This window comes from Echinops telfairi, unplaced genomic scaffold, assembly GCF_000313985.2.
Source record: "Echinops telfairi isolate 266 unplaced genomic scaffold, ASM31398v2 ScPeMD7_7458;HRSCAF=8496, whole genome shotgun sequence".
NCBI classification, from domain to species: Eukaryota; Metazoa; Chordata; class Mammalia; order Afrosoricida; family Tenrecidae; genus Echinops; species Echinops telfairi.
In genome coordinates, this window is record NW_022111358.1 from 1752189 (window position 1) to 1768131 (window position 15943).

General features: G+C 55.3%; 1 protein-coding gene across 4 annotated transcripts in view; it reads left to right on the forward strand.

The window, feature by feature from the left end:
- Positions 1–3803: 3803 nt before the first annotated feature.
- The window catches only part of SLC43A2 (solute carrier family 43 member 2), a 41325-nt gene continuing 29185 nt past the window's right edge, over positions 3804–15943 (forward strand). For 2 of the 4 annotated variants that reach the window (XM_045299659.1, XM_045299658.1), the window contains exons 1-2: positions 4662–4889; positions 14726–14918. In XM_045299659.1, coding sequence (XP_045155594.1) covers positions 4730–4889; positions 14726–14918 — 353 coding nt within the window. In that variant the 5' untranslated portion in view covers positions 4662–4729. Of the gene's footprint in view, positions 3839–4319; positions 4376–4661; positions 4890–14725; positions 14919–15943 lie in introns of those variants that run through there. The other 2 variants (XM_045299657.1, XM_045299656.1) reach the window with 2 other exon arrangements.

Consider the following 15943-nt stretch of genomic DNA (forward strand, 5'->3'; position numbering starts at 1 on the left):
TCTCCTTCACACCTCCAAATGAGGTCATCAAGCTGCGACCTGCTTGACAGGCTAGACTCCACCCTTTCGCAAGTTGACAGGAGATTATGTGACTGCCACAAATAGTTTCCTAGTAGTAGGAGTGCTGGATTGGGAAATAAGAATGTTGGACACTTTTATATTCACTCCCTAACTGCTTGCCCAAATCAGCAGTTTTAGTCTTAGAAGTATGGAAGTACTCAGCTCCCAAAACCCAGCGTGATAGATTAAACATGGTATCTCATTATTCTTTGACTTTGTAGGCTTATTCTAAATTTGAGCTTTAAAAAAACCTTCCTAATCATTTGTTTTTCCTGTAGATTATTAGGTATAGTCTTTCCTCTTTTTAACTTGAGGTGTTCACTTTTCTCTCTCACCAATTTGTGCCTTTTCTATAGAAAAGATATTCACTCTTTGCTCAGCTGTGACTGGTCTTTTAATACACTCGGTTTCTCTCCCCCTTTTTTTTTTCTTTTGAGGTTTACATTTGTAATTTAGGCAGGCTTTTTCTTTATTACTTCTGAGTTTCTATCATGAACAGTGGAAAGGTCTTCTCTATCCTAAAATCAGTGAAATAATGAGATAATCCATATTTTCCTCTAGAACTTTTACTGTTTATGATTTATCAGCAATGCTGGTATTGAGCTTTTAGCACTCTTGCCCAAAGGACTAAAAACAAAGGAACAAATCAACATAGAAAGAGAATTTCATTCATAACAGACCTGGCTCCAAATCCCAGCTCTTTTTTGAATCTCAGTCCACATTTTGTCTTTTGACTTTGAAATGTCAAAGCTTTCATTTTCACATCTGAAGAGTGATGATCATGCTCATCTCCCACAGTGGCTGTGGGAGATTAAGTCTGTAAAGCCTAGGAGCCCTGGTGGCGTAGGATTACATGTTGGACTCTTCCTCACAAGGTTGGTGGTTTGAAACCGGTTCGAAACCACCAGCCGCTCCATGGGAGAAAGACGAGGCTTTCTACTCCCCTAAAGAGTTACAGTCTTGGAAACTCACAGAGGTAGTTCTACCTTGTCCTAAAGGGTCGCTCTGAGTCGGAGTTGACTTGAGGACAGTGAGTTAGGTTTGGCTTAACCTGTAAAACACCCGGACTAGCTTTTAGGTTTCAATCAAGCTTGATTATTAATGGCATGGAGTCTGTGGGTAGTGCAAATGGTTTCAATCTGTTGCTCAGAGGCACCTCAGAAGGTAGGCCTGGTGAGCTTCCCCCAAACCAGTCAGTGAAAATCCTATGGGGCAGGGTTCCTCTCTGACACACAGGCACTGCCATGCGTCAGCATTACCGGTGACTGGCATTTATTATGGTGGGCATCACCATCATTCTCCCAACTTTGAATCCCTGATGTCCTCTCTAGTACCTTCTCCCCTTTACACGTGTTTTAACTCACCAACTATAGTATGTGCCTGCTTTATGCTTGCTTCTATCTAAAGGCTGGGCTACACAAAGTTGAATGAGACACAGTTCCTGCCCCCAAGTTCATAAGAAAGGAGAGAGAAACAATTGAGCAGGTAAGTATAAACAGGGCTACTAGTCTCAAAGACAAGGAGAGGTGAAGGGTAGTGGGAGTGGTTAGGGAAGACTTCTGGCAGGAGGCGCTGTCCAGGAAGGGATTGTTGAAGGGATCAACATGAGAGGAACCATAAACAATTCCATGAAGGAGGAGTATCTAACCGGGCAGCTCAGCCAGCCTCCCAAGGAAGGAAAGGGTTGTTGTTGTTGGTGGTGGTGGTGGTGGTGGTAATGCGGTTCTGTGAGTCAATTTGGGAGGCTTGAACTTTGTCCTGTAGGACTTATGGTCAGAAGTTTCTGAAGGTCTTCAGCAGCGATGTCTGGATCAGATGTGCATTTCCTGGCTAACTAGTGTTGGAGGGGAGACCTATCTGAGAGGCTGAAATTGAGGGCCGGATGCATAATTCAGTACTTAGGAGGTAGCGTAGCCCTGGTGACATAGTGATTACAAGTTGGCCAGCAGTTGGAAACCACCGGGGGCTCTGCAGAAGAAAAAGATGAGGCTTTCAATTTCGACTCCCATAAAGAGTTACAGTCTGGGAAACCTGCAGGGGCAGTTCTACCCTGCTCTACAGGGTCGCTATGAGTCAGAAGCAATTGATGGCCCTGAGTTGTTTTGAGCTTGGAGGGCTGTATTGGGGGTGGGAGTGGGGTAGGGTAGGAGATAGGAATCACAATAGATGCCTAATCTTTGTGGAAAGGATGGATCATGGGTGTCTAGCTTCAGCAACTATCACCTGAAGAAGGGGCGTGGTGGGGAGGGGGGGGACAGTGAGGTGTATGAAGCCAAGCAGTTGGCTCTAGGAGGGCACGAGGGAAGGACGAGCGGTTTGTCAGAGGACAGTGGGAATTTTGCGAGTGCCAGAGATTCTGCAGGGTTTGTAGGCAACCAGCTAGGCGCCTCCAGCCTTGATGCTCAGGCCTTACCTGGGCGAGGCTGACTTTGAATGGTGGCCAGCCGGTTCTTAGCGCCAGAGGGCGCGCTCGGATCGGGGGACGTGGAGCAGGAGGCTGGTGGCTCCTACAGTTTCTCCCGAGCTGCCAGGGACCCCTGGCCAAATCTGGGGGTGGCAGGCGCTCTGCTCTGAGGTCCGGCTGGGGGCTCTGCTCAGGGAAACGCCACCGGGCAGCTGAATCTTAGAGCCCTTGCTCCATGCCCGGGCAGACCCTGCTCCAATGATTGGACCTCAAGCCTGCTCCGGGGGAGCCTGACTGGCCACAGCTCACCCAGCAGCGAGGGCCTTTACTTAAGGGATGACCAAAACACCAAAATCACTGCCATCGATCGGGTCGATGCGGACTCACATCACATACCCTTACAGCCTTTACGGGTTTCCGAGACTGTAACTAACTCTTGACTGGCAGAGAAAGCCCGGTCTTTCTCCCGCGGAGTGGCGGGTGGTTTCAAAGACAGAGGACGTGGAGAGGTCAACTCGGGCAGGGCGCACCTAAATGACCAGCTGGGGTGGTGGGGTCCCCTAGGGGACTGAGGAGAACAGGGGCCGGGAGGTCAATGTCTGGACGGAGGACCAGAGGCAACATCGTTCTAGGACGGGACGGACATCTCCCAAACTTCCATCTGGGGAACTCCAAGGGGTACCATCTAGGGACCGGGCAGAGGGATGACATCTAGGTCAGGGGAAAGGGTCGGCGAAACGGGGCGCAGGGGAGCCGCCGACCAGCTTGGACCGAGGTTAGGTTGGAGGATCCTGGGCGGAGAGCGAGGAACCGAACACAGCGGGGGCAGCTGCTCCGCTCCGGGAGAGGCGAGAGGGAGCCGAAAGAGTACCCCGTGGAGCCAGAATATCGGGGTGCGACGCCTCGACGGAAGGGGAATTGAGCATCCGTAACCCGCTACGGGAGAACGAAGTGCGGGAGCCGAGTAGGGTGCTCCAGGGGGATCGGGGCGCAGTCGGGGGAGCCCCGGGAAGCGCCGTGTCGCGGAGCAAAGGCTAACGCTCAGAGGGGTCTCGCTTAGTGAGGCAAGGAGGAAATACCTCCGGGGTCCTCGGCCCGGGTCGAACTCTAGTTTAGGGCGACAGCGCCGCGGCTTAGATCCCAGTTACCCCCGGCCCCCCCATTTCTCTTGTTTGTCTCCCAGTCCGGCCGGAACCGGCTTCTGCTCGCCGCCGGGCGGGCGGGTGGCTGCTGATTGGCTAATGCCTGTTTCCAGCTTCGTCCAGCCAATCAGCAGGAAGCAGTGTTTTCATCTTGGGGTCGGAATAAAAGGGCTGGAATAAAAGGGGGCAGAAAAGGCGCCGGGCGGGCCCGATACTTACCAGTAGCAGTCGGGTGAGCTGGACCCGGGGCTCGGGGCGCGGGGCTCCTGGTAGGAGTACGGGGGGGGCTTTAGCTGTTGGAGAGGGGCGCAGAGAGAAGGTGTGTGAATATGAGAGGAGGGCGACCAGAGGGGAGAGGACAGAGGGAGCTGGGGAACCGAGGGGCGGGAGTCCGCTTCCATGGAAACGGGCTAATTGCTGAGGTAATGGCCCGGGATGGGGGTCGCGCGGATGGTCGCGCCGCCGGTTTGAACCGGCTTCGCTTCTCCCATGCGGGGTTCGCGTGGCCGCAGCGCCTAGCGACCTAGACGGAGGCCAATGGGCGGCAGTTCCTGTATCACGAGGCCAATGAGCGGCCCGTGGGCGGGCCGAGCCGAGCTCCGAGCGCTGATCTTATGGTTGAAGGAATCCGCTCTGGGGAAGGGTCTTGAGTGCGGGCGGGAGGGAGTGGGAATCCTCAGGTATGGCCCTGCGCAGGTGGCCAGACGTCAGGTTGCTTCCACTGACGGCCTGCAAACGCTGTCAGTCCCGCCGGGAGCCAGGGCTTGTCGTAAGTCCCTGAGTACGCGTTAGTCCTTTCCTGCCTCAGTTTACCTCTGCGCCCCTCTGCCCGTCAGGGGCGGCTCTTGCGTAGCTAAGGACGGACAGGCGAGACAGCCGCAGGTTCGGGTGGCCCAGGTCGGGGATGTCTGGGGATTGCTTCTTTCTCAGCCCGCACCTGCAGCAGCTCGGGCTGCAGAGCGGCGACACGCTCCTGGCCCTGCGGCGGCGGCCTGGGCCCCGCGCGCCCGTTGGGCCAGGCCGGGCCGGTCGCTGACGCCGAGGTCTGTGCCCAGGTGGCTGCAGAGCCGAAGCCTGGGTCGGAGCCGAGCCGCTGCACCTTGCGTCCTCTCGTCGCTGCGCCATGGCGCCCACTCTGGCCACTGCCCATCGGCGCCGCTGGTGGATGGCTTGCACAGCCGTGCTGGAAAACCTCCTCTTCTCGGCAGTCCTCCTGGGCTGGGGCTCGCTGCTCATCATGCTCAAGTCAGAGGGCTTTTACTCCTACCTGTGTATCCAGCCAGGTGAGAGACGGGCACTTCGGGGTGGTTCCTGGAGAAGGGGCTTTGGGAAGGGGCCTGGTGGGCCGAGAAGGCCTCGCCAGCGGGGCCACCTCATTGTACAGTGTGTGTTGGTTGGCAAGAGGCCCGTTTGATCCCCATGAAGCCCTGCTGAGTTATTTGCCCCATTTTGTGGATGAAGAAACTGAGGCTCAGAGAGATCTGATGTGTCCGGAACCTCTCAAGTCCAAGGGTCTTTTCACATGGCTAGAGTCACCTCCTGCCAAGTGGGAGCTCAGTAGACGAGTTGCTGCCTGATTCTAGAAAATATAGGTTATACAAAAGAGGAACTCTGCAGTCAGTGGCTGACGCTGCAGAGAGGAAGTGGCTTCCCCTCCACCCCAAGAGGGTGCATCTAGAAACTAGATGTTTTTTTCAGGGGCCATTATGGAGTCTCTTCAAGGCGTGCCGGATACAGTTTCTTGTCTATTTTTGCTGCTTTATGATTGTCCAAAGGACATTTCCTCTCAAGGGCTATGAGGCCATCTCAGTGGCCTTCCACCTCCCACTGCCCAGTGGGGGAGAGAGGAGGAAGAAGATGGGTGTTGGTGGAAATGAGCAAAGGTCTGCCCTCACCAAAACTTTACCACTGGAGCGCCGTGAAAGCCCTCTAAACACACTTTGAGGGTCTTAATTGTTGGTGCCAGGTCAGTAGATCCAGGCCAAGGAGCTCGAACACCCCACCCCCCACCCTCAACCCTCGCCTTAGACACCCTTGGTCAGAAACACTTGCCCTCGGTCCCCTCTCTGCCCCAGCAGCGGCTGCTTCCTTCAAGTGGAACTCAAGTTCTCTTTCTCCAGCAAGTCTTTGTCGGCCAGCCCCTACCCCAAGCCCACTGAAGTGGACATTGCTCAAGCTTGACCCCTTGAATCACCACAGGCGCGCCTTTTCTTTCTGGGGTACTTAAGTTGGGGGAAGAGCTAGCTTTGGATCAGCTGATGGTGCTTGTAACCCCTGTGTAGAGTCCTCCTGTGTGATCCTTCCCCTGCTCTGCCCAGAGTGCCTGGGTCTCTAGGGAAGCTTGGGCTGAGAGGTTAAGGACAGGAGAAAGGGAGGAGACCAGGAGGCTCCCTGAAAGAGGACAGAAAGTATATCATTTCTAACCTTTAACCTTTAGCCACTCAAAGATATTTCCTACTAGTCTAAGGGTTCTTGGCAGGCCTTTCCCCACATCAGCAAGAAATCTTGGGAGATGGGAGAGTCAGACCTTGTTCCCTGAACCAGCTTTTCTCTTTGTCCAAGAGATGTTGGATTAATGACTTCTGAAAGGAATGGCTTGGGGAATTGGGCTCCCCCTCCCCCTCCCCCTTTCCTCCCTTTGAGATCCTGACATTTCCTGCTTTCTTCCCTGATGGACTTTAGGCTGGACACCAAAAACCCAACCCTGTCACCCTCAGTCATTTCTAGCTCCTGGTCATTGTGCTCCACAGTGTTTTCAGAGCTTCAGTCCCTTGGAGACATCATCATGCCTTTCTGTCAAGGCCACTTTGTGTGAATTTGAACTACCAACCTTCTGGTTCGTAGCTGAGTGTTTAACCATTTGTACCACCCAAAAGTTTCTTTGGGTTGCGCCAAAAACAAAACCCACCATCAGTTGATTCTAACCTAGAGACCCTATATTTACAGCCTCAGAAACCTTAAATCAGGATGCTGTGAAGTTGGGATTGACTTACCGGGGCGGGTCTGTTTTTGCTGGGGTGAGACTGTAAATCTTACAGGAACAGACAACCTGGTCTTTCTCCCGCAGAGAAGATGTGGAATTTGGATCACAGACCAGGTGGTTAACAGCCCAGTCGTGAACCCATTAGGCCAACGGGGTACCTTTCAGAGTACACTAAACAAAACACAAACTCACCGCCATTGAGTCTCTTCCAACTCATAGCGACCCTGTAGGACAGGGTAGAACTCACCCCGTGAGTTTCCAAGACTAACTCTTTATGGGAGTAGAAAGCCCTGTCTTTGTCCCTTGGAGTGACTGGTGGTTTCAAACGGCTGACTTTGCAGTTAGCAGCTCAGCGTGTAACCACTACACCACTGGGGCTGTTTCGAACTGCACACAAAGACTTAAAACAACAGAAAGACAAATTCATCTTCCCCATCTCAAGCTTTAGGCAGCCTGTCCAGACCAGCAGACTACTGTGGTCAGAGATTTTTTTTGACCCACGTGGTGTGGCGAAGATCAGATACTGAGTGTATTCCTGGGTTTTTGCTGGCCGTAGCAGCCTTGGGACTGGTCACTTGGTTCCTGCCTCAACCTTGGTTTCTCCCTTGAGTACGTAGGCGGAGTCCAGGGGTTGCACCCTGTGGGTGCTGAGCTGGTGCTGAGCTGGTGGTTAAGCCCTCGAGCGTCTGGATGGGTCCCTCTTGTAAACTAACGAGAAGGTGAAAGGTCAGGGTTGTGGGTTGAACATCAACTTCTTATCACGCGCCCTTGCTCCTGTTTCTGATTTTGGCGTTCCGGTTTATCTAGGCAACCCGCTGACCCAGAGTCCTGGGTGGGAAGGCCTGCTGATTCCACAGAGCTTATCACTGGCCCGCTGGCTCCTTGTGTCTCGGACTCTGTGTAATCTGTAGTTTTTCGGGGCCAGGAATCCCAGTGCCTTGCCTGTCCCGGAGCTCAGCAGATATCCGGTCACGGTTTCCGCTCAGGTCAGTTTCCGAGTTGGTGGATGGCTGAGTTAACGAGAGGAGCAGTTAAAGACCGTTATGTTATCGGTTTGAATTCCTCAACGGAGTGAGATAAAAACGTGTGCGCTTCAGGTTGTTTCTAGGATGGGTGCTTTGAGGGGGTTTCTAAAGAAAACATTCCTGAACCCGTGAAAAGGCTCCTCTTCTCAAGAATCTGGCCCCAAGACATGGTGTTGGGTTCCAGCCTGCGGCTTGGTAAAAAAGAAGCTGCGCTCTCCTCTGTGAGCCCTCAGTTCTTGTGTTCACCTGTCAGTCAGCCAGTGAGGAGAGGGGACAGGGAGCTGGCTTTGGGCATTTGATGGGCTTTGCCTGATGTTCACCAGGTATCCCCAGCACCCTGGTGTGGTCCGGAGACACCAGCTGGTTCCCACCCTGGGAGGAGCGCGGCTTTCCCAGGTCTGTGCCCTTTGGGCCTCTGGGGTGACCACTCTCGCCACCCACACTTGACTTCTTTCTTCATCCCCCCCCCCTCCCCATCAGCCAGTGGCCCACTTTGACAGGGTCAGCTCAGGGGCATAGTGGTCCTTGAGGGTGTTTCATACCTTGCTCCCTCCCTCCCATCTAAGCTGGCGTTAGTTGCTGTTGAGTTAACTAGCTTCGAGTGGTGGCGATCCCATGAAGAACAGAACAGGACTTTGCCTGATCCTGCACCATCCCCACGAGCTCCCACTCGGCTGGAGTCCAGCGCTGTGACCACTGTGCACGGAGTGCCCTTCAGCCCAGGGGCTCATCGTCCAGTGGGAGCCCAGCACTCAGTGGGTATCACTAGCCACTGCTTCTTCCTAGTCTGTCTTACTCAGGAAACTGCTGAAACCTGTCCACCCAGCGGATACTTGCAACAGCGGTGGGGGGCGGGGGCGGGCAGGACAGAGGGTGTTACAGCCACAGAAAAGCCACGCCTCAGACTTGTATCAAACGGCAGGGGTCCCTGAATAGATAAAGTAGGAGGACTCTCATGTCCTGAAGTACCAGTGGCATCGCTTCAGGCATCATGGTATCCCACGCTCCCACAGAGTGACTCACCTGCAGGTGGATGGGGGCCGTCCTACCTACACGTGCGGTAAACACTTATCAAGGTCTTGAGGATGGCCCAGCCATCCTGTCCCTCGGGAACTCTTCTGCCACCTGCCTGTCCCAACCCAGCTCTGTCGCTCCAGGTGGCAGGTGGCCCTCTGGGATCCAGGAGAGCTTGGTGCCAAGAGCCAGAACAACAGTGGGGATCGATCGATCGAGTTCGGATTGGGTTGGGAGGGCCTCTCAGAGGTGCAGGCAGAAACCTGGAGGGTAGGAATAAGAAGTGAGGCTGGAGAAGAGGGGTGAGGGGGACAGGAAGGGGGCCCCTGATGGCTGGCGATGATCAGAGAGTTGGGAAGGGGCCACTCAGAGAGCCTGGCTTTGGTTTTCAGGGCAGAAAGAAACCGTGGTGTCTAGAGAGTGATGTTCAGATTTGTCTGCGGGAGACGTAGGACCTGTTGAGCGGTTGTCACATGCTAACCACTCGGGCAGCAGTTCGAAACCACCAGCACCTCGAGGCAGAAAGGGAAGGCATTCTACTCCCATAAAGAGCTGCAGTGTTGGAAAGCCACAGGGAGAGTTCTTCTTTGTCCAACGGGGTGTCGTCATGAGTCAGAAAGGACCCAGTGGCTCTGGCTATGAGTTTGGTTTCGAGTCCCTGTGGGGTGCGTGCGGTAAAGCCTCCATTAGGACCTCACAGGTTGGCCTGAAACCACCCAGACAGGCTTCTGATGACAAGGCCTGGCCATCTGTTTTTGAAAACCCCACGGTGCAGTTCTACTAGGTGACACACGGGGTTAACTGTCACCTGGGGTGGGGGCTATAGAGGTGGGAAGCCCAGCCCTGGGCCCCTCAGCCTGAAGCAAGTGGCAGGGAGGCCCTAGGGCCCAACCTGAGAGGGAGGGGTCCAGCCCAGGCTGCAAGTGAGGACCAAAGACAGTGATTATTGCCCATGGCCCTTCTGTTTATAGTCCCTCAACCCCAAAGGGCAGTCCTTGATCGCTTGGGTAGATACAGCCTTTCACCTTTGTTGCTATAAATAAGACCACATCTCCCTCCTCCACCCCCACCCCCACTCTGGTTTATTAAAATAGAAAGATTCTGTAGCTGGACAAGAGAGGGTCTACAGCCTGGTACCCCCAGCTTCAGAGATGTCACAGAGAGGGAAAGTGCTTTTGGCTCCCCCTGCCTCCAGCCCCCGCTCGCCCCACCACCTTCGCCTTCTGTGACCTAATTCCCCTCCACTACATCCCGGCACCCCACCTGGCTTCTTGGTGGGTGTCCCCCAGAGCTCTGTCCAGCTTGGGCCAGCTTCCAGAAGCCCTGTGGATAGTCTCGGGGGCAGCCCCGTTCCCACTGAGCATTCTGAGGGGCCACCTGAGGGGGCACCCCTTCCCCCATGCCACTTTGGGTGTCTTCACTCTCTTCATATTTTCTTGCCGAGGTACAAGCATCGAGTGACTGCCCACTAACTCAGGCCCTCCGGCATCAAGTCAGCTGGCAGGATTTAGGCGGGGACTCTGGGAACCAAAGGCTAGAGCCAAGTCTCAGCTTCCCATGTATCGTCTTTGAGACCTTGAGCAAGTGACCTACCTGCTTTGAGGGTCTCCTCGGATGGACCAGGTGGGGGCGGGGAGAGGGCCTAGTGTCCAGTGATTACAGGGGCCAGCACACACCAGGGATCCAGCAGCCCTCCAGTCACAGCCACTGCTGGGACCATGACACGCAGGTGGGGCCCCAGAGGGCCCACAGACGTCTGTGTGCTGCCACTTGTTTGCACAGGGCTGGCGCTGACCTCTTACCTACATCTCCCCTGCTGGACAGAGATGCTGCTTCCTGTTGCCGGATAGACTAAGGGTTGGATTGGAGAGAGGCTGGGCCCAGAAGCAGGGTGGTCCTGGGCCCCCGCAGTATGTGGGCGACTACTCAGAGAAGGGGGGCTGGTCAGGCAGGAATGGAGAGGGGCCCCCCAGCCTGGCACCCCACCTCTGTTCCCCCAGGTCAGCGATTGATTCTGCAGGCTCCCTGCTTCCTTTGTTCCCCGCCCCAGCACAGTGGGTGAGTGGGAGGGGAACCCCTCCAGTGATGAGGGCGGGAGGCTCCCTGCACCCCCTCCCCTCTCTTGCCTTTTCTGTGCTGTGTGAGCGTCTTCTGTGAGGAGGGTGAACAGAGCGGAGCATTGTTCTCCCTCCCTGCCCGTCTGCCCAGAGCAGCTGTGTTTCTGTCCTTCCCTTACTGCAGCCACCCGGGCCGCCCGTCTTCTCCAGTCACCTTCCCCCGCTGGGCTACCCACAGTGGCACTATCTGTCTAATAAACATGTGCAGGTGAAAAGGGGGCTTAGCTTGGGCCAGGGAGGGCTTGAGCACTAGGCTGGGAGCGCTTGCTCAGTTTGGCCCATCCTGGGTGCCAGTTTGGCCCATCCGGGGTGCTGGTCTGTTTGAGTCTCTGGGGCCTACAGTGGCCCAGGTGGGAGCAGAGAGACAGGAACTCTGGGTAGGAGAGGACTGGGTTTTGGCATCTACTGACTGAAGAATCCAGTGGGCCTCATACGGCCAGCAAAGCTCTGGGCGCATAGAGGTTTCATTGCCCATAGGAGACAGGAACACGCTCGTCCTTGAGGGGAAGGCGAGAGAGCGGTAGCTCAGTGACTGCCTGCCCCCTGTCCTCTGACTCAGCTGCTGGTGACCATCACTTCCTAGAGGCTGGAGGGTCCCCTGCCCAGCTTGCCCTGCAGGTGGGAATTTGTTTCATGAAAGAAGGCTGGTGGCCTACAGTGTGTGTAGAGTTGTTCCAGATGAGCCCCCTGCCACATCAGGGGACGTGGCCCTGACTGAGGTTTGATCCTCTCTCTCCACGAGTGACATCACGGATTTAGGGACCCAGCTGTGGTTGCTCCCAGAGAGAACTGGGGGACCTCAGGGGAGAGATCTGAATAGGCAATGTTGCCTAACTCTCTTCACACACCCCCACCCCCCATCTGGAAAGTCCCTCCAGGCCCCGAGTGATCTCGTGTTCTCAGGGACAGCGACTGCTCCAGATGGCTGTGCCACCATCAGGTCTCATAAACCCTTCGTCCTGTCCCAGACACGGGTGCTCCCGCCCCACGGACTCCCTCCCCGCCTGGGCTGGTTGGCACCTCTCTGCTCACCAACCTGGAAAGGCTGCAGGGTCTGGGTTCCATTCCCCCCCACCCCCCACCCCCACCTCGGAGCCATTTCCTGTTGCCTCTGGCAGAGACACCTGAAACCAGTGGCAACCTGTGAGGCAGCTCTCCTTTCCAGAAGCTTCCTGGAGGGGGACCTGCAGGCCAGGCCTGCCAGCCAAGGCCTGTGACAGCCCGGAACTGTCCAGGACTCTGTTTGCTCTGTAGTTTGGGTGTAGCGTGGTCAGAGCTCTTTGAGAAAGTTCACTGCCATAGACTTGATTTCTGGCTCATAGCGACCCTGTAAGGCAGAGTAGGTGGTTTCCCAGGCTGCCAATCTCTACAGGTGATGAGTTCAAACAGCGGACAGCCAGCCCCTTGTGTAACCCACTACGCCACCATGGCTCCGACAGAAAGGAATTGAGGGGTGGGGGGGCTGGTTTGTTAAATTGTAGGTTGCTGATGGTTAGTTACGCGGGTGTCATTTCCTTCAATCCCGTCTATCTTCGTACTGGCTCCACGTGTCATTCTTGACCCTTTTGGCCACCGTGAGTTGGTTCCGTTCAGTCAGCAAACAGATGCTATGGACCCGGAGCTGGCTGGGGTGGGTGGAGACTGCAGTCCCTTCCCTTAGGGCTCACGGTCCAGCGGGGCACGGTTGTCAGGGGCCATCAAGTCGGTTCCTACTCAGAACAACCCTGTGTCCAACAGAAGGAAACCCAGCCCGGTCCCGCACCGTCCTCCCAACGGATCTGATGTCTGAGCCCATTGTTGCGGCCACTGAGCCCCTCCAGCTCGTCCAAGGCCTGCCTCAGTTTTCCAGGCCCCTTCACTTTACCACGCATGGCGTCCTTCTCCAGGGACTGGGCTCCCAGACAACATGTCTAAGTACGCGAGACAGTCTCTCCCCATCCTGGCCGCTAATGAACATTCTGGCGGCACTCCTTCCAGAATAGGTCTGTTTGTTCTTTGGGCAGTCCGTGGTGCTTTCAGCCTTCTCCACCAGCACCACGATTCACATGCACCGATTCTTCTCGGATTTTCCTTATTTAGTGTCCACCTTCCACCTGTCCATCGGGAGACTAGATCAGCACGGGGAGTCGTGCTACCAAACACACAGGTTTACAGCCTTGGGCTCCTGGGCATGGCACCTGCCCCCACCCCCCACCCAAGAGCAGCCCCTGGAGGAGGGCATCGTGCTTGGTAGAGTCAGCGAAAAAGAGGCAGACCCTTGATGAGACGGACTGACGGTTGCTGCAATAATGGGTTCAAACAGCAATTGTGAGGATGGTCGCAGTGAGTCAGAAGTGACTTGAGGCTCTCTACTCCCATAAAGAATGACAGCCTTGGGACCCACGGGGCCGTCCTGCCCTGTTTATTGGGGTGGCCATGAGTCAGTCACCTCGATGGCAGCAAGTTAACAACACCGATCACCACTGTGAACTGTTGTCACGGAGTACTGCCCATGCCTGCGAGCTCTAGAATATAATTTGGATCGTTCATCGATCTTCCCCAACCCCCCCGGAGAAGGATCATACGATTATATTAGGCCCATTTTACAGATAAGAAAACAGTAGCAGAGAGAGGTTGAGTCACTCCTCTGAGGCTACACAAGCAGAAAGTAGAAGCACTAACTTGGGAACCCGGAGGCGGGGTCCCAGCACCACACCCTCAATCTACGTGTCCCCAGCAGGGCTCGCTGGTCCAGGGTGACAGATGGAATGATTCACCCCAGAGGCACCGTTTTCTGCGACCTTGGGGCAGCCCTGGAGGCTTGGCCTCGCAGACCTCTCCTTTATAGCCCTGGCCTAGGAGGGCCACAACCACAACGGGAAGTGCAGTTATCTGGGGAGAGGAACTGCCTTGCCTATCCCGATGTGACCTCGAGTCTAATCTGCGGCTGCGCCTCTTTCTGCAGGATTAGTCAGCATCTCTCAACTAGCAGCCCCAGTGAGGACAGAGTGCCTCAGCCTGAGCTCCTGCCCCGCCGGCTGCCGCAGTCTTTTTTCCTCCCCTTTTTTGGTTGTCATGGCGCTGGGTGGACTTTGGAGGGGACCTCCCCCCGCTGCTCGCCCCCCATCCCCCATCCAGGAAGCCTGAGATGGCCACACCAGCAGCCTGGCACACCACGAGGGGAGGTGAGCACCTGCCAGGCGGTCTGGGTGCGGCCACAGGAAGCAGCATGCCCATGCTCCCAGTAGGGGGAAGTAGGAAAGAGGCACCTGAGCAAGTGAAAGCAGACGCAGCCGAGCGCCGCAGAGCCGAAAGAAAAAGACCTTGCAGACTCAGCTGTAAGGCTGACGCGATGACGTCAGGGTAAGGGAGGGAGGGGCGCCTGTGGGGGGTGTGCCAGGGACCCGTACTGAGCAGGCAAAGAGGAAGGAGGCCCACGAACTGAACTCCTCCCTGAGGGAGCTTTGTCCCTCCTGGGTGCTGTCTGTTTCCATGGATAAGGCAGGGGGCTCTGAGGTGTACTCTTCTAGAGCAGAGGTGACATGGGGATCCTCACCCTGGGACTCAAGGGACAGACACATGAAGCCCCTGGAATTGGGGGCAAGACTTAGTGTGCCTTTCCTGGAGCAAAAGCACAACTTCCTTTCTTTAAGAAACAGCAACGTGTTAGTGTGACACCAATGCACGGAGCACAGCCTTTTCAGTGACGTCTTTGTCAGGTGTCTGATTCGACGGCATGCATCACGTTCATTCGTCTTGTATGGGCAGTTAGCTTTGTGCAGTTTTCCAGCAAAGGGTCGCTTTGGGATCCCCACAAAAGCTCTGCATTATGGCTCCAGGTGGCTTGAGCCCGATGGGTACCCTTGTGTGTTATGGGGCTGTCGGAGTCTCAGGGTGCCCCCAACCCCAGTCGGGGGACTCTGAATGGGCACCAGCTCCTCTGACCTTTGGGAAGCCCTGCCTAGATGCCAGGGTCCTATCTGTCTCCACTTCACACGCAGAGAACACCACCAATGGCTCTGTGGCAGAGCAGGAGGAGGTGACCTGGATGAATGGCTGGCTCAGCTGCCAGGCCCAGGATGAGATGCTGAATCTGGCCTTCACCGTGGGCTCCTTCCTGCTTAGCGCCATCACCCTGCCCCTGGGGATCGTCATGGACAAGTATGGCCCGAGGAAGCTCCGGCTGCTGGGCAGGTCAGTGTGGGTTCCCAAATGTCTACCCAGAGTGGGGTTCCTGTGCCACCTGCCACCAAGGCAGTCGGTCCTATAGCTCTCACCAGGCGCCAGTACCACCTCGAGCAGGCACAGCCCTGCAGCCCTGCTGCCTGGGGAGCTGGAGTTGTTTGTCAGGAAGAACACTGGCTTCCGAAGCCCGTTTTTAATGATAAGAATGACATGCATCACACAACCTGGCTTTCTTCACGGATGCAATTCGGTGACACGTCAGTCGTGTTGTACAGCCACCACCGCCTGGCCTTCCCAGGTCCTTGTGACTTTACCCCTCTGGCAAAAAAACAAAACATTTCAAATGTGCACTTTCAACATAAATGTGTACCTGGAACTACAACTCATATACACATATCTCGTTCTTTAACGTTTTGCTATGTCTATGCAAAAACCGGTGAAATTCTTAAAACATGGTGAAGTAGAACTTTTCATGTTTGTCCTAATCCTGGCACCTGAGTGGCTGGCACCCCTGGGTGCTTTGTCCCTGATCATAGAGTTGCCAGGCCCTGTCACCTCACCATGCAGCTGGTCCTCTCACAGTGTGGTCTTCCTGCCCAGGCACTGATCATCCTTCAGAGCTGGGGCTTGTGGCTTGTGGACCTGGGTCTGGGAAGGGAAGGGGCTTCATTGAAGAGGCTTTTGTTCCTAGGGAAGGGAGAAAAGTGGGGCAGGAGGGCTCGGGGAGCAGCCATTCCTTCCTGGTGGCTCACTGGGGCTCTGCCATCCCCTGGTTGAGTGGGCAGAGGAACCCAAGGAAGTAATGTTACTTTCTCCAGCCTGAGAGTAGGAGGGACAGTGCAGTGTGGGCTTCATGAGATCAACCTTTGGGGGTTGAATTCCAGCTTAGCCACTCACTCTCTGGGAGACCTTGGCGACTCATTCATTACTGCTTTTTGGGTTCCATTTTTCTTGTCCGAAAAAATGGGGCCAATTCTACTCCTTAGAATCATTGGTCACTGGGTTAGGGTTAGGGTTAGGGTTAAAAAATTATT